At 39.4% G+C, this 15,525-nt stretch overlaps 1 protein-coding gene across 2 annotated transcripts in view; it reads left to right on the top strand.

The window, feature by feature from the left end:
* Window positions 1–15,130, top strand: part of abcc13 (ATP-binding cassette, sub-family C (CFTR/MRP), member 13) — a 51,965-nt gene extending 36,835 nt beyond the window's left edge. For both annotated transcript variants that reach the window (XM_079863559.1, XM_079863558.1), the window contains 12 exons: window positions 8,425–8,482; window positions 8,863–9,082; window positions 9,159–9,310; window positions 9,536–9,691; window positions 9,777–9,976; window positions 10,749–10,869; window positions 10,943–11,044; window positions 11,222–11,365; window positions 12,287–12,445; window positions 12,711–12,877; window positions 13,432–13,626; window positions 13,726–15,130. In XM_079863559.1, the coding sequence (XP_079719685.1) occupies window positions 8,425–8,482; window positions 8,863–9,082; window positions 9,159–9,310; window positions 9,536–9,691; window positions 9,777–9,976; window positions 10,749–10,869; window positions 10,943–11,044; window positions 11,222–11,365; window positions 12,287–12,445; window positions 12,711–12,877; window positions 13,432–13,626; window positions 13,726–13,810 (1,759 nt within the window). In that variant the 3' untranslated portion in view covers window positions 13,811–15,130. The remainder of the gene's footprint in view (window positions 1–8,424; window positions 8,483–8,862; window positions 9,083–9,158; window positions 9,311–9,535; window positions 9,692–9,776; window positions 9,977–10,748; window positions 10,870–10,942; window positions 11,045–11,221; window positions 11,366–12,286; window positions 12,446–12,710; window positions 12,878–13,431; window positions 13,627–13,725) is intronic.
* Window positions 15,131–15,525: the final 395 nt, after the last annotated feature.

Genomic DNA, 15,525 nt, shown 5'->3' on the forward strand with positions numbered 1-15,525 from the left:
CCAATGTTGAACTTGCAAAACCGGCAATCGGGTGAGGGAGACAAATTTAGCCGTCTAGCCCCATTGACTCCCATTCATTTTGCACTCATGGCGAGCGCCCCCAGTGGAACTCTGATTGGAACTACAACCAATAGGACTTAATAGGGCATTGGAGTGAACAGGCTTTCCGTAGACGGGCTTTGGCTGATGGTTGTTTTGACAATATCTCTGGATACATGATATCGTCTATAGGCACGCACAACCCCGGCACGAGGGTTTATCGCGCTGATTCGCGCATATTTCACACGTAGGCTATAGTGTGTGAGCAGTGAAGTCGCAGCTCGACGTTCGGACCGTATAGTGTGAGCACATAAATCCTGAGCTTTGGCTTTACATCGCATGCGATCTACTCGTTCAGTGTGAGTAGGTACCTTGCTGAAATCGCACAGACATCGCACAGTGTATGCCCGCCTTTACGCCGCACCTGTCTCCCGATCCTCTCTCCTGTCCTGTCACAGACAGACCTCGCAAGACCACGCCCCCCTTGCCACATACGTTTTTTTAAAATAAAGGTTTAAAAGTCAAGGAAATCAGACTGTGTATCATGTTATTTTTGTGATTCATTTTCCTGGGAATAGCTGAAAAAAAGGGCGTGCTTGTTTTCCACTCCATCGCACTTCAATGAGCTGCTAGTAGCTGATGCGTCGTCACACAGATGAATCACTTTTCATTTCAGGAATTTAACTGATCTCCATTTAGTTGAGCCTGTTCCAACTGAAACATGATCACAAAAACACATTCCCCCGGTTTCACAGGCAAGGCTTAAGCCTATCCCAGTCTAAAATGCATGTTTGAGAAGTCATAAATGAAAGCAACTTGCACTGACATATCTTAAAATATGTCAGTTCCATTGTTTTGTCTCAAGATTCACACCAGTAAAGATTTTTTCTAAATCACGTTTATAAAAAGCTTCTTAAATGTCCTAATTGAACTATGGCCTAATCCTGGCTTTATCTAAGCCCTGTCTTTGAAACCAGACCATAGTGTTTATGAGAAAGTTACTGACATGGCTATTTTGTGATGTTTAAAGAGATTATGGTCTATTAGGGTGAATTTGCAACTTTAAAGAAATTTTCATTGAAAAAAAAAAATCTCAAAAATAATATTAAATTAAATGCTATGTAGCTTCATGGAATATGAACTGAGATATATAGTTTAAAGTAATGGCCATAGCTCTGAGGCGTTTATTCCTCTTCATGCAGAGTTTAGCTTTAACAGCACTATTCGGACGGGACAAGTTTAACATGGAGAGGTAATGTAATTTTACCACAGGACGTTTGTAATAATAATTACAGTTAAATAATTACAATTTCTGTAGGAAGGAAGTGTCCACTTTTGATTATCTCTCCATTGTTGATGGTTTGTTTTGTTTTCATTGTTAATGTGATTGTTTGAATCATTTTATTGAATAAAATTCAACCTAACCTATGCCTGACTCCAACTGATACAGGCCTGCGAGTCTTGGGTGCTCCTAGTTTGATTGGGGCGATTCCCTGGTATTAAGCCCCCTGGGTGGCGTGGTCGGTTTGTCAAAGTCTGGCGCTTTAGCACTGCATTTATTTATTTATAGGGTTTATTTTTCCCTGTCATCTCCCGCTCGCCACAAAGAGATTTAAAGCACCTTTTTTGAAGAATGTGTAATTGCTCTTGTACATAAGAATGAGCCTATGATTGAATCAGGAAATAAAGAAATAACTTTTTGAAGGTTGTAATGCCCGTTTCACACATATTCCGCGTGCAATGCGTATGCGGTGTGTGTTGTAAAGCCCATTTCACACATACTGTTTAGGACCTTGTCAGGAATGTCCCTGTGTACCCGTTGAGAAGAACATTGCGCAGTGAGTGTTTTCCCTTGAGGCGAAAAGGTCGATCTCGGCCTTGCCAAACATCCTCCATATCAGACGCACCGTCTAAGGGTTCAGGGGCCTTGGGGAGTGTTGCCCCGTGACAGCATATCCGCACCCGTGTTCTGAATGCTAGGGATATGTGCTGCTCTCAGAGAGCTCAGGTTGGCTTGCACCCACATGAGGAGGTCCCTCGCCAGGGCATACAGGCTGCCCGACCTGACACCGCCTGGTGCCCCCTGACGTTTGGCAGAAACGCTTTGAGGGCCAAACACACTGCTTTCATTTCCAGGCAGTTGATATGTAAGTTCTGCTCCGTGCTCGGCCAGAGGCCGGAGACAGGCTTGCCCTCATGCAACGCTCCCCAACCTCGTTTGGAGGCGTCTGTGAAAACCACTTTCCATGTGGAAATCACCCCCGCGGTCACGCCCTCGAGGTACCAGGTCTTGAGCCTGCCAGGGAATCAGGGTCCACAAACAACCGTGATTCACCATGACTCGCAGGCTGCTTGACGGCCATGCACGGGCTGGCACACGACGCTTGAGCCAGTGTTGCAGTGGGCGCAAGGCACGGAGTTCTGACGAATCGGCTGCCATGACACCGAGAAATTTCTGAAACTTTTTCAGGCGTGAGCACTCGCCTGCCTTGAAGGAGGCTGCCAGCTGTTGAATAGAGAGGGCGCGCTCTGGTGTGAGCCGCGCTTTCATATTCATAGTCGATAACTGTGCCCAGAAAGATCACACTCTGGCTTGGACTCAGTTTGCTCTTGGATAAATTGATTTTGAGACCCAGGCATTGCAGATGGCTGAGAATCAAAGCTCTGTGTCGTAATAGTTCGGCTCTCGACTGTGCCAGAATCAGCCAATCATCGAGATAGTTCAGCACGCGCACTCCCTGGTGCCTCAGAGGAGAAAGCACCGCGTCCATGCACTTCGTAAATGTACGGGGTGCTAGAGACAGGCCGAACGGCAGAACTGTGTACTGATAAGCCTGCCCCTGGAAGGCAAATCTCAAGAATGGCCTGTGACGAGGGGCTGAATGTGAAAGTAAGCGTCTTCCAGATCCACAGAAAAAAAAGATGGGTTTAGATGGGGGGCGGGGTCAAACGTTGAGGCCGACCAACCCCTTTTTCGAACGTTGCCCAAAGAGAGTGAGTCACGCGGGGGCGGGGCCGGCGTGAGCTCGATCGATTTGGTGAAAAGATTCAGCAGAGCCGAGATTCAAACTCAGGTCTCTGGCGTGAAAGTCTTAGAATCTACCACTGAGCCACAGGGAGAGGGAATGACAGATAAGAGCTCTTATAGTACTTAGAATGGCAGCTTGTTCTTGCAGTGAGAGAGAACAGTTTCAGCGTGGTTGATTCCCGGCATGAAAACCGCGCTGTTATGTCTGAATCACGGAGAAAGTTCTGCGTGATGAACAGAATGGAAGGGAGCGGCAGCTCTCTTGTGTCGTAAAGAGAGATAGCCACATGCACATCTAACCGCGCGCTTCTTCCGTCGCTGCTCAATGAGGGAAGGAAGCGGGCAAGAAAAACGGAGGGCGGGGTAGCCATTATTATGTCTATGGGGGTAGCTCTCTTGTGTCGTAAAGAGAGATAGCCGCGCGAACATCTACCCGCGTGAACATCTACCCGCGTGCTTCTTCCGTCGAGGCTCGACGAGGGAAGAAACGGGGGGAGCGTGAGAGGCGGTTTGCCGTCCCAAAGGACGGTCCGATGTAGAATTTTTTTCTACATCGGATGCATGCGAAATAACTAAATTAGTGATTATGTCTACACTGAATGAATCTATTTCTTTCGTTCTCCATAAATTAATGAGAACATTTCATTTAATTGAGAGGCGGGTTTCATTTGTCTGTTCAAAATAATAATTTGGGCACTGCATACATCACAGGCAAGTTAAGAAACAATTGTAGCCTATAGCCTATTGTTTGTTTTGTTCATTAATTATTTTATTAACACTTAAGCTGACTGAATTCCAACTAAATAAATAAATAAGTGAGAACCTCCTTTCAATTAAATGAAATGTTCTCAATAATTTATGAGAACAAAATTAATAGACTTGTTCAGTAAATGTAACGTTTTTACAAAAATGTAAAAAAGAAACACATGATGGCAGAGCTTTCAGTTTATAGATTCCCCTATCCTAGAGAGAGTGAATTGCTAAGCGCTAATCTGTCTAGATATGTAATAAACTTTTTGCAAAAGAAAACCTCAAAAAGGTTAATTATAGGCTAGATAAAGTAAGACAGAAACTCACCTGTTCTCCTCAGCTGTAGGCAAAGGCAAGTTTCAAATCAGTGCTTCTCCCGGGAGACTAGCACTAAATTAATCCCCTAGTTTAGCGCCATCTACTGTTTTAGAAGAGGAAGTTGTTCAAATGCATTTGTGAGAAAATCTGCCTGGACACATTTGTGAGAAAATCGAGCCGAGAGATCTCATAAAAAGCCAAGTGTCACACAATCATAACAGACAGATATGCATTATGCATTTGTATGCTTGGTATTTGTTCAAAGGTTACATGCAATTTGTAGGATGGTTTGTATTTATTTGTGAAGTATTATCTTGGCTCATTTATTTATATTTGTAAAACACAATACATATTTGTTACTCTACTGCATTTTCACTGAAACTGACCTTTGTACTTGCACATTGCTTTCTGTTTGTTTGCGAGTCGAGTTTTCCTTTGCAAAGCAGATCGAGTTTGTTTGCGAGTCGAGTTTTCCTTTGCGAAGTAGATCGAGTTTGTTTGCGAAATGCTGGATTGGTTTGTTGAATTATGGCACATAATTCGCTCCATATACTTCCCGGCGGCAAAAGAGTTCGGCTTGAGAAATGAAATTGGTGAGCATTTCAAACAAGCACCAGGGAGAGCAGGGGGTTTGGGGTATAGATAGCCTGGGTTTCCCCATGCTGCCTTGCGCGCAACGTGATTTTATTCACGCTGCTAGGCAGCCTGGACACCATGGACCAGATTTTCCCCTCAAAAAGGGAACCAATCACAGAACGGGGAGGGAGCAGCAAGACGATGACGACATCTATGCGACACACCGAAGAAGTTTGTTTATATCTATGGATCCAATATGGCATCAGACGCGAAGTTACCTTTCGATGCAGCCTTAGATAGTGTTCTAAGTAGTTTAGAACGCAAGTTTATTTCGTCTTCTTCCTCGTCGAATTTCTGTCGCTCTACATACGTCATCTGGTATAATTGAAACGATTGGCTATGAGCTACGTACAGGCGCATTTGATAGACATTCGTAGCACCCAATAAACGGCTCTGGGCATTCGGAAACCACGCCTCAAATACGAGAAAATGAACATGTGGTTCCCAGACCACGTCTCAATGAGACGAGGTCTGACGTTAGCCAGGCTAGGGTATAGATTGTATTCTTGTAAATGTTCAATTTTCGTAACAGCAGCATAATAAACCAATGAGCCGCGTTTCGTTTGCTATTGTTTCAGTTTTCCGCATATTTTTATTCCAAATGATCAGCAGATATTAGTTAGCCTATTGAACATTTAATTTATTTAGCCTATTGTTTAATTGGAGTTGCGAATGTTTTACTAGTGAAATAGGACTTATTTATCATGCATAATGCAAACAGTCCTGGCTCCGCACATCCGATGACTGTGTTTTATTTACATGTTGAATTAGGCTGCCCTGCGTTTATGAATTGTAATTTTTATTGTGGTAGTTCTGTTACATATGGAGGACAAAACCTGTAAAACCAATAAATAAATACACAAATTAATGAATAAATAAATAGGTCCACAAAAATATCTACATAAATAAATATATAAATAAAAAATGTACAAATAAAATTACCTATTAAAAGGGGAAAGTGGGGTTGTTTGGCACACTCATATTTCTCAGTCATGCTATATGTTAAAATAGTCTAACCAGTAACAACTGAAAGGTTAAGATCTCAGCTAATCAACAGATACACAAATGATTCCTAAAAATGTTTTATTCATCATTAAAGTCATATTGTGCACTTGTGCCAACCAGCCCCAGCATGTGGGTTAGTTGGCACATGCAATGGGGTTGGTTGGCACAGGTGCTATAGAAGATAGTGCCCATACTGCTAGTGATTTCATCAAGTTAATTTCTGTGCTTGGGTACACTGAACATCTGAGACAGATCAGGCAGGTTATTTGTGAATCTATCTATAGAGGTTTGGATACTTGTTCTACCTGGTCGATAACACAGAGCGATATGGCAAATATCAGCAGTATGCATGTTACAAGGTAGTAATTAAGGATGGGCTAGTGACGATGGCCGAGAGAACCAAACATTCAAATGTTTGGTTACACTTGAGGCCTGTGAAATTAATCTAATTTTATTTTCAATTTCAATTTTGGCTTCCAAAGACTATAAAAAGAAGATATTTGAGGTAAAACTATAAAAAAAATAGGCAGCATTCTTGCTTCCCTTCACAGCGGTGCGCTGTCATTTCTCCCTAAAACCCAAACTTAATGTCAGAATCAGCACAATCTGTGATTGTGAAATGAAGTCTTTACTGTTGCTATATTGCAGGATGTGTTTGATAATAAAAAGAGCTATTAAAAGCACAATAATCAAAAGAGATGCGATTTCCATCTTCAAGGCGGCTTTCTGTGTGTGTGCTCCGAAACGCACCACAACTAGACAAGCAAATTATACTTACGAAACAATCAGATGCACACAAAAATATGTCAAAATGACCGTCTTGGAGAGTATTCACTTATAGTTGAGCATTCAATGCGACGAAAGGATTCCTGTGAATATAAAAACAAGAAACGTTTTTAGAATTGCAATATTGAAAATTTAAACTTATATCTTGTATAAATACCATATCAGCACCGCTAATAACTTAAATTGTTGGAAGATGAAACATAGGCCATTGCGTTACCTGTTGCCAAGAAGCGAAGAGTTATCATTAGGCGTTCACTAGGTGAAATGGCATCTTTGAAATTTGTATTTTGCCATTGAATGATTGGTGTCATCATCTGAAGTAGATGCTGAAATTGATTAGGGATCACCCGAGCAAAATTTTTAAAGCTTTGTAAATCTTCTGACTGCAGTTCTTTGCATAAATTCGAGAAGGCGCCCCGTCTTCCCCTTCGCAGCAACCACGGCTTCACCCACAGCCTCTTTCGTTTTGCTCGCGTTTTTTCGGGCGAAGAATGACACGCAAAGACATTTGTAACTGTAAAATTTGGATTGTGGTTACAGGACCATCCATTTTTTCCCCCAGTCAGACTTCACTCACTCTGAATCGAAGTTTGTTGGTGGTTGTCTGTGCAGTGTGAATTGGCCTTTAGAGGCCGCCATTGAACTATTTGTACTTCCTGTCACGGCCACGGAGACCATTTCTGGACTCTCTGAGCTCCGTGTTTCAGTTCTGCCATGGTCTCCAACTCAGCATGCACCGCCATAGTTCCATGACCCCTCAATGGTTTCCTGCTCCACCTTGGTGGTCTTCAGCACTGCCTTGGTGTTGTCCAGCTCCGCCTGCTTCACCTTGGTGGCCACCTGCTCTGCCAGCTTCGTCATTGCATGAAATCTGTTAATATCATTGATTTCCTGTTCCTCTTATGTGATCTTGTCATTGGTTCTTTAGTTCATGTGTCATGTTCTCATTGCTTTACTGTCCAATCCTGTTATCAGTTCTGCCATTTAATAGGTTCATGTTCATTAGTTCCAACATAGAGTGGTGCAGGTATGACTTCAGAACCGGAAATTTTCCTATGGGGTTTTACAATGGGGTTTTTCAATTACTGAATAAAATAAAGCCTGTGGTAAACATACTGCTTGCACAGACTCGCACCCCAAGCTGTCTTATGTAGTTACTTGTAAAAAATGTACGTATTCAAAAATGATCACAATTAGTTTTTTCGCTATGGGTGTGTGTAATTTATGTTGTAGAAAAAAACATCAAAGTATAGTCGTTATGTTTACCACAAGCTTTAATATACTCATACATTGAAAAACCCCATTATATAACCCCATAGACCTCCGGGCTCTGATGTCATACCTGCACCACTCTATTGGTTGTTGTTGTCTTGTGTTTTCCCTTGTTCGTGTATTTAAGCCCTCATGTTTGCCATGTTTCCTGGTTGAGTATTGTTGTTTGTGTATTCTGATGTTAGTTAAGTCATATTCATATTCGTTATGTTCTAAGTCTAGTTTAATTCCAGTCATCGTCTTATTTTGTTCACTTTGGATTATGCAAATAAACTGGTCATGGGTTCACCTCAACTCACCTTCAGTGGATTAAGAAAGGATGATATCCACAGAATCACAGACAGGGATTGTTGGTCACAGGATGATGGCGCCTGATAAAACCTCATGGGAAAGAAAACCTCTAGTCTAACTGAACAGGGCATTCCGGCATTCCCTTTTTATTCCAGATTAATGAGCTTCTTGTGGCATAATCATCAACAAGCTACATCTTATTTCTCCACCCACCCTGTGGTTTTGTTGTGTTCATGCATGCAATGCAGAATTAACCTTAATACATTGTACAAATATTCTTGATGTTTTGATTTTTACAGGTGTAAAGATAAGATCAGTAATTCTGACGAGAAACGAGATCACTCTCTATTCCAAAAAGTATGTACCAAAAATGATAATGTTTATGGTCATTTTAATTATTTTTTCAAATAAATGCATTTTTTTCTTATTTATTCTTTTTATTTTACTTAATGTAATAATTTTAAAGAAAACAATCATATTTAAAAAAAAAAAATCTAAATAAGCTTTGTTTTATTCCTCATTTATAAGTCATAAGTGTCTGTCAAATAAATAAATCATTCAAAATTAAAATGTTTTACTCACTCTGTTCCACTTATGTCTACTAACATACTTTTTAAATAGCAGTGTCCAAGTGACCATAAAATAAAAGCAAGATTTTCTGTAAATAATGGCTTGATGATACAGTTTAACTCCTCTTGCTGTGAATATTGTGTAGTGATGTGGTTTTGTAATTCCAGGGCAGTGGAGAGGCCCGCAGGCTATATCTGAGGGCTTTTGGCTGGCACTGGGTGTCAGTTACCTCGCTGGTCTACTTGTCTGTGTGCGCTGTTAGTTTAGCACAGGATGCCGTCCTGAGCGTGTGGACGGGTGAAGCCAAAGAAGTTCAAGGCCTGGAGGAGTGGAGAGAGCTCAGAAACTCGCGACTGTCTGCGTACGCACTGCTCGGACTCCTGCAAGGTTGTTGTCAGCCTGTAGTTTCATAGTCAAGAGTTTGTGTTTCTTCTTAGCTTATTTATGTGCTTTTGTATTGCAGCCTTGCTTGTGTGCTGTGCCGCCTACTGTCTGACCTGCGGTTCTCTCAGGGCTTCTCATACGCTACACTCTGAGCTGCTGTCAGATGTTCTTCACCTGCCTGTACATTCCCCGAAGACAGACACCAGATGGTCACTGCAATCATTCACTCAGGTGAGTGTCATCCTCCAGAGGGCGATGTAGAGCAGAGGTCAAAGCTTGTGACCTGAAAATATTGATTCCCACAAGTAGCAGGTCATCACTGTTGTGTCCTCGGGGAAGTAGATATTATATTAAATAACAGACACAAGCAAATATGATGGAAATCCAACATAGATCTGATTTTATCCCATTTCAACAACACCAAACAATTCTAATTGTGTTCTCATATTGGCTTAGGATATGCAAGTGGTTGATGAAGAACTGGCCAAACATTTGCACAGCTGGTTGAGGAGTCTTTTGGACATATTGAGCACCACCACTTTGATCATCTTCATCATGCCAGTTTTCAGCCTAGCTGTGTGCCCGCTGATAATGCTCTTCCTCCGTATTCAGGTACGTCAATTTCCCATGAATGTTTGACCTGAAGGTTTGTACAGTACATAAACCACCATCTAACCCTCCGCCCCCCCCTTTTCAGTCTCATTTTTCTTCAGGTCACATACGAATCAGACACATTGAGGCAAACCCTGTTGTTTTAGTTACTTCTCTGGAGTGTGTGACACATTGTGTTGAAGTTCCACTTTCTGGGCCAAAACACAGGCAGGTGTGTCTGACGCACTGCCTCCAAGCCTCACATCAAAACCTGCTGGTCAAGTACAACAGAATCATCACCGAAAGGTTAAAAAAGGTTTTTACATACATTTTGTTTATGCTGGTGATTTGTGAAGGATTCCGGAAAGGTCTGCAAGTTAACAATTAGCTGAGTAAAAAAAAAAAATTATAATTGACAAAAAGCATATTGAATTAAACCATTTAACACTGAGTTAAATCAACTAATTAATCAACAAGGAATTAACTGATTGTGTTAATGTTCATTTTGATGAACTGTTTTTGTTGTCCCACTTCAATAACATAACTGGTGCTGGTGCTGATGTTTTAGCTTTTGTAACGGTTTTTCTTATTGCCTTTTATTGTTATTATTAGTTATAAAAGTCTATAGATCATATTTACATAATTTATTTGAGATATACTGATAATAAACATTTATTTATGTACTGAAAATATCCATGTTTAAATCTCAAACTGAATTTTGTGTATTCGTCTGTGGACAGAAAGAGATTTGTGTTTAAGGTGTTCTGCAATTTTTGTTTTGACCTGCCACCTGAAAACAATGAGAACTACGCTACACTAGGTGGCGCCATTTGAGTGTAATATCGTGTAAAATGCATCTGTGACTGATATATTAGCTTTTGCAACTGTTTTTGTTTTTTGAGTATGTTGTATTTTCAAGCCAATAAAATATTATTTTACATATCTTTGCAGTAAAACTAAGTTTTAAATGTAAATGTTCTCTACTAAACCTGTCAAATAACTGTCACGTTTATTGCAGCATATACAGCTTTGATTAATGTGATTGCTTTATGACCAAAAGCAATATTTCTGTGTGCAGTTGGGCTGTGTTGCAGTTTGATGGCGTTGCTGGGATTGTGCTGTTCCTGGTCAGTCTGATCCTGCTTGAAACTCAACCTGACTCGGGGCTCGTGGCTCTGGCTTTGATCTGTGCCTTTAATGTAAGTTTATCTGTACTGATACCTAATCTGAGTTTGAATAATTCATAACGATTATGAAAACATTTTGTTACAGATTAAAGACGCTCTTCGCCGTTACCCTCAGGCCGCCTCTGATATCAACATTGACATGCTGAGCATGCAAAGATTTTGTGAATTTGCCAAAGTAGAAAAGGAGGTACAGGGTAACATAATACTTATTTAACACCTAAAAACTCCTTCCATTGTGCTTGCGCAATCACACCTTACACATAACCCTACATGGTCAAATTCATAGTTCCCAAAAGGATGACTCTCATTTTTTTTTAGTATCATTGGATGTCATATATGTCATAAATGCCCTCTTTTACCTCAGGCAGAATGGACAGTCACCCACAGACCACCCTTTGACTGGCCCCGGCATGGAGAGGTGAAGTTCAGGAACTATGAGTCCGAAGCCTCCTCTAACTGCACACCAGCTCTTAGAGGAATTAATCTCACCATTTTAAAAGGGGAAAAGGTATTCTGAACTCATTTATCTAACTATTTATTATTTTATATTTATTCATTTATTCATAAATAACAAATACATAAAATATTTATAATAATGATAGATTTGTTTGTATTTGTTTTTCATGTATTATTCATTTTTTATTCATTATAATAATAATTTGAATAATTTAAGATTAGCTGATGATACATTTAAATCTGTTTATTTTATTTGCATACTGAATATATCAGTATTTAAATTAGGGATGCGGCGATCCAATACTCAATATCGGTATTGGTCCTATACGGACCTTTTTTGCCAGATCAGGTATCTGTCAGTACGGGACCGATCCAAATTAATTGGTTGAATTATTTCACGGAAATTCTTCCCTCCTCTGCGAGCTGTCAGTCAACCTTCATCTTCAAACACCGTGTCTTGTTCGGCTGTGACAGTTCCAATGTTCCCATTATCACGCATAACTGAACATAAAGGTGTTCTTCTGTTTAAAACTATTATATTTTTCATCACTGTAATTAGTGATGAAAAAATCACTAATTTATTTATTATTGATTCTGAATGGTATGGTACTCGCTATCGGATGACATTGGACAGTATTCACACAGTAACTGAAATTTACAACAGAAAAAGGCTCAATAAACTGCTAGACAGATGCAGTACTCTCAGTGTTGCGCACACACAGTATATCTTCGCTCTCTTTATATACATGTATGTATATGTGTGTGTGTAGAATTTTCTCTTTATTTATAATGTAGTAATGTGTAATTAGTGAGGTATAGATATTATAAACTGATCAAGAAAAAAAAAATTGGGTTGGTGACTTGGCGTCAAGGTTGTGGGATCGATATCTGTATCGGACATGAGTAAGTGGTATCAAGCCATCCCTAATTTAAATCTCAGGTTGATTTTTGGTGTGTTTGCGTGTGTCCACAGATTGGAGTTATAAGCAGGGGGAAAGCAGACACCGATCGCTTGGTTAGCTGTCTGTTCCGGACAGTGGAGGCCAGGAGTGGTGCTGTGCTGATCGACGATGTAAACATTACCCTCATGAGTCTACATGACCTTCGTAGCCGTCTGCAAATCATTTCTCAGGTTAGACCAACAATATTAGATCTGCAATGCAATGCATACAAGAGAATGAGATCAAACTAGTTCGATCCAGCCAGAGCAAAATCAGTCAAAGTCTGGAGGGGAAGGAGTGTTGACAGGTAACAGAACTATTTTACTGGGTGTGGTTGAAGGAATGCCGTCGAATAATGTGTATAATGTTAAACTTTCTTTACCCAGGCTCCACCAGTAACAAGCATTATTCAGTTATTGTTTTCTTTAATGAGTTATGGTGTCCCATGTGTCACAGGTTCCTGTACTGTTCTCGGGACCCCTAAGGGCTAACCTGGACCCATTCGCTCAGCATACTGACGCGCAGGTGTGGCTGGCTTTGGAGATCTGCCATCTCAAGGAACGTGTTCAACAATTGCCTGCTCAGCTGCTGCACCCTGTTCAAAGAACGTCTCTCACTCTCAGGTGTGTGGGAATCATGGCAAATCTTTGGATGCCAATTTGACATGTTTATGTAATATTCAGAGTATAACATCATACAGTTATTATATAAATGGTTGATGTAGTATTAATAGTATATTATTTATTTAATTATAATTATATAATTATAATTTAATTATACAGTTATTTAATCCAATTCGCAAAAAACAGGATCACAAAAATTAAATACTGAATTAAAAATTTTAAATAAAATCTATTAGAAAAAAAGCTTTTAGAAGCTTAATTAAAAATCTGGAATTTAACTGGAATTTGCAGTTTGGGCAAACTGAAATAACTGAGCTAATTCATTGTTTCCCACAATTTGGTATAAAGGCTGCTCATTTTGTGTGTAAAACAAACTACAGTGAGAAAAGATTCACGGTCTAGCTGGAACCAATCATGTGTCCAGATCTAGACTGTGGCTCTGGTTTATTGCTGCATGAAACATTATAGTTTTCTCTATGGCAACCTTTATGCACTGGGACAACAAACAATTGGTTGTTATGGGTTAAATATTTCTGTTTTTTGTGTTATGTAAGCTTTGGCCAGAGGAGGTTGCTGTGTTTAGCCAGAGCCTTGCTTGCAAGGGTCAAAATCCTGCTTGTGGAAGAGGCTCTTCCTTGTGTGGACATAGAAACAGAGGGCCTTGTCCTACAGTTGATCCACACAGAGTTTAAAGACTGCACCGTACTGTGGCTCGCTCAGAACCCGCTCACTGTCATGCAGACTGACAGGTCAGGAGCTACAGTCCTTTATTTAACCTGTGACTCATCCTGTCATTTATATGTCAAGTATTCAAGTAAGGCATTTCTGAGCTGTTGTTACTCCTTCAGGGTGCTGGTTTTGAATAATGGACAAGCTGTGAAGTTTGACGCCCCTTCCACTGTCTTCCAGCAGGGACCACTGTTCAGTCAATAAGATGAGACCTCTTGCTCTTACAGTACATCCAATTATTGTTATCATTTATTCTTTTCGTTTCTTTGCTGACTAAAAGGTAAATAATAAAAATAATTCGTTTCACATAAATGTATATGTGATTTATACATTAGGTTCCCTAAAGCACATTTTATTGAAGCTAATTAATGTTTCATATGCCTTCGGACAGAATATACTGAATAAAATGTTAAATAAGTGACAGGTGGAACACAAACAGACTTTGAAATATTATAGTGAATTGTGGGGGTTATTTTAAATGTATTTAAATTATTCATTTATTTTTTTCTTTATATATATATTTTTTTTTGTAAATGTATTTTGATAATTGAATGTTTATTAATGTATTACAATAATATTTGTAGCTTTTTCTGCCACTTAATTAAAACAAATATTTAAGTTCACACATAAGCACACAAACATGCCAGTTTACATTGTTTAATGTTAACTTAAGTTTCACGATTCCTTAGATACCTAAGGGCTGTTTTCACTGAATTTTATAGGATGTTTTATTTCAGCTGATGTCAGATCAGAGTTCAGAGATCATTTATAACAAAATTATATTTTTGACACTTTTGATACTCTTATGTCAGTGTTTTACAATGCAATACAATATGCATATGAAAATTAGGTTACACTTTATTTTATGGTGTCAGTGTTACAGTGTAATTATACACAGGTACAGAGTAATAATAATTAAGTACATGTACTTACTATAGGATTAGGTTTTGGTTTAGGGTTAGTTGCATGTAATTATGCACAAATTATAGTTATTATTATAGTAACTACATGTAACGTGTATTAAGGACACTGTAAAATAAAGAGTTACTGAAAATTAAACCAGCAATATTATAAATAATAAGCAACAGCAGGTCTTGTTTTTGTTTTTTTCCTTCTAAGAGCTGTTTGAGGTTATGCACAGTGGCCGTTTGAGATGTTTGTTGACACATTCTCCTCGTGTCCATTTCCTTGCAGTTATTGTCAGTTATTTGCACATTAGGTTGCATTATGGTGCTGGGGTTTTCACAACAGTTTTCCACATTGTAACTGTCTCCATATCTTTCCTTTCGTGCTTTGGTCCGGTCATTTCAGGCCTTTTAGTTGACAGTTGTTTCACCAAGAGTGTAGTTTAGCATTAAGTTTTAGATCTTTTTTTTATAGCATATTAAAACCTGTATGAAAATTTCCTGAATAAAATCCAAAAAGCAATATATATTTGATGTGGTTTTTATTCATTTTTATTTTCTTAAATGCTGCTAATGCTACATCATGACTACAGGAGGTTTTCCCCCTGTATTGAGTATTTCGTCTTATTATGTCCACTGTTGTCTTTATCTAAATCTTTTCCAGTTCCTCTGCATGACATTTTCATTTAATTATTTAGCAGACGCTTTTATCCAAAGCGACTTACAAATGAGGAGAGCAATCAAGCAATAGGGCAACAATATGCAAGTGTTGTGACTAGTCCCAGTCTAGATATGAAGACCTCTGATGCAAAAGCTTCTAAAAGCCACCTATGTCAAAAATGAGATAATAATATTGAGTGAATGCTCTCCGCACATAGTATACGTTCATCAAATACTTTCACCTCAAACTCACTAAATTCCAACCTCAGCCCATTCAGAAATGTCGGTACTTATAGGTAGAAACATAGGAGCCTGATAAAAATGTTAATATTAAAGTAAAACGTTAGACGGACT

This window comes from Squalius cephalus, assembly GCF_949319135.1.
Source record: "Squalius cephalus genome assembly, chromosome: 25".
Lineage (NCBI taxonomy): Eukaryota > Metazoa > Chordata > Actinopteri > Cypriniformes > Leuciscidae > Squalius > Squalius cephalus.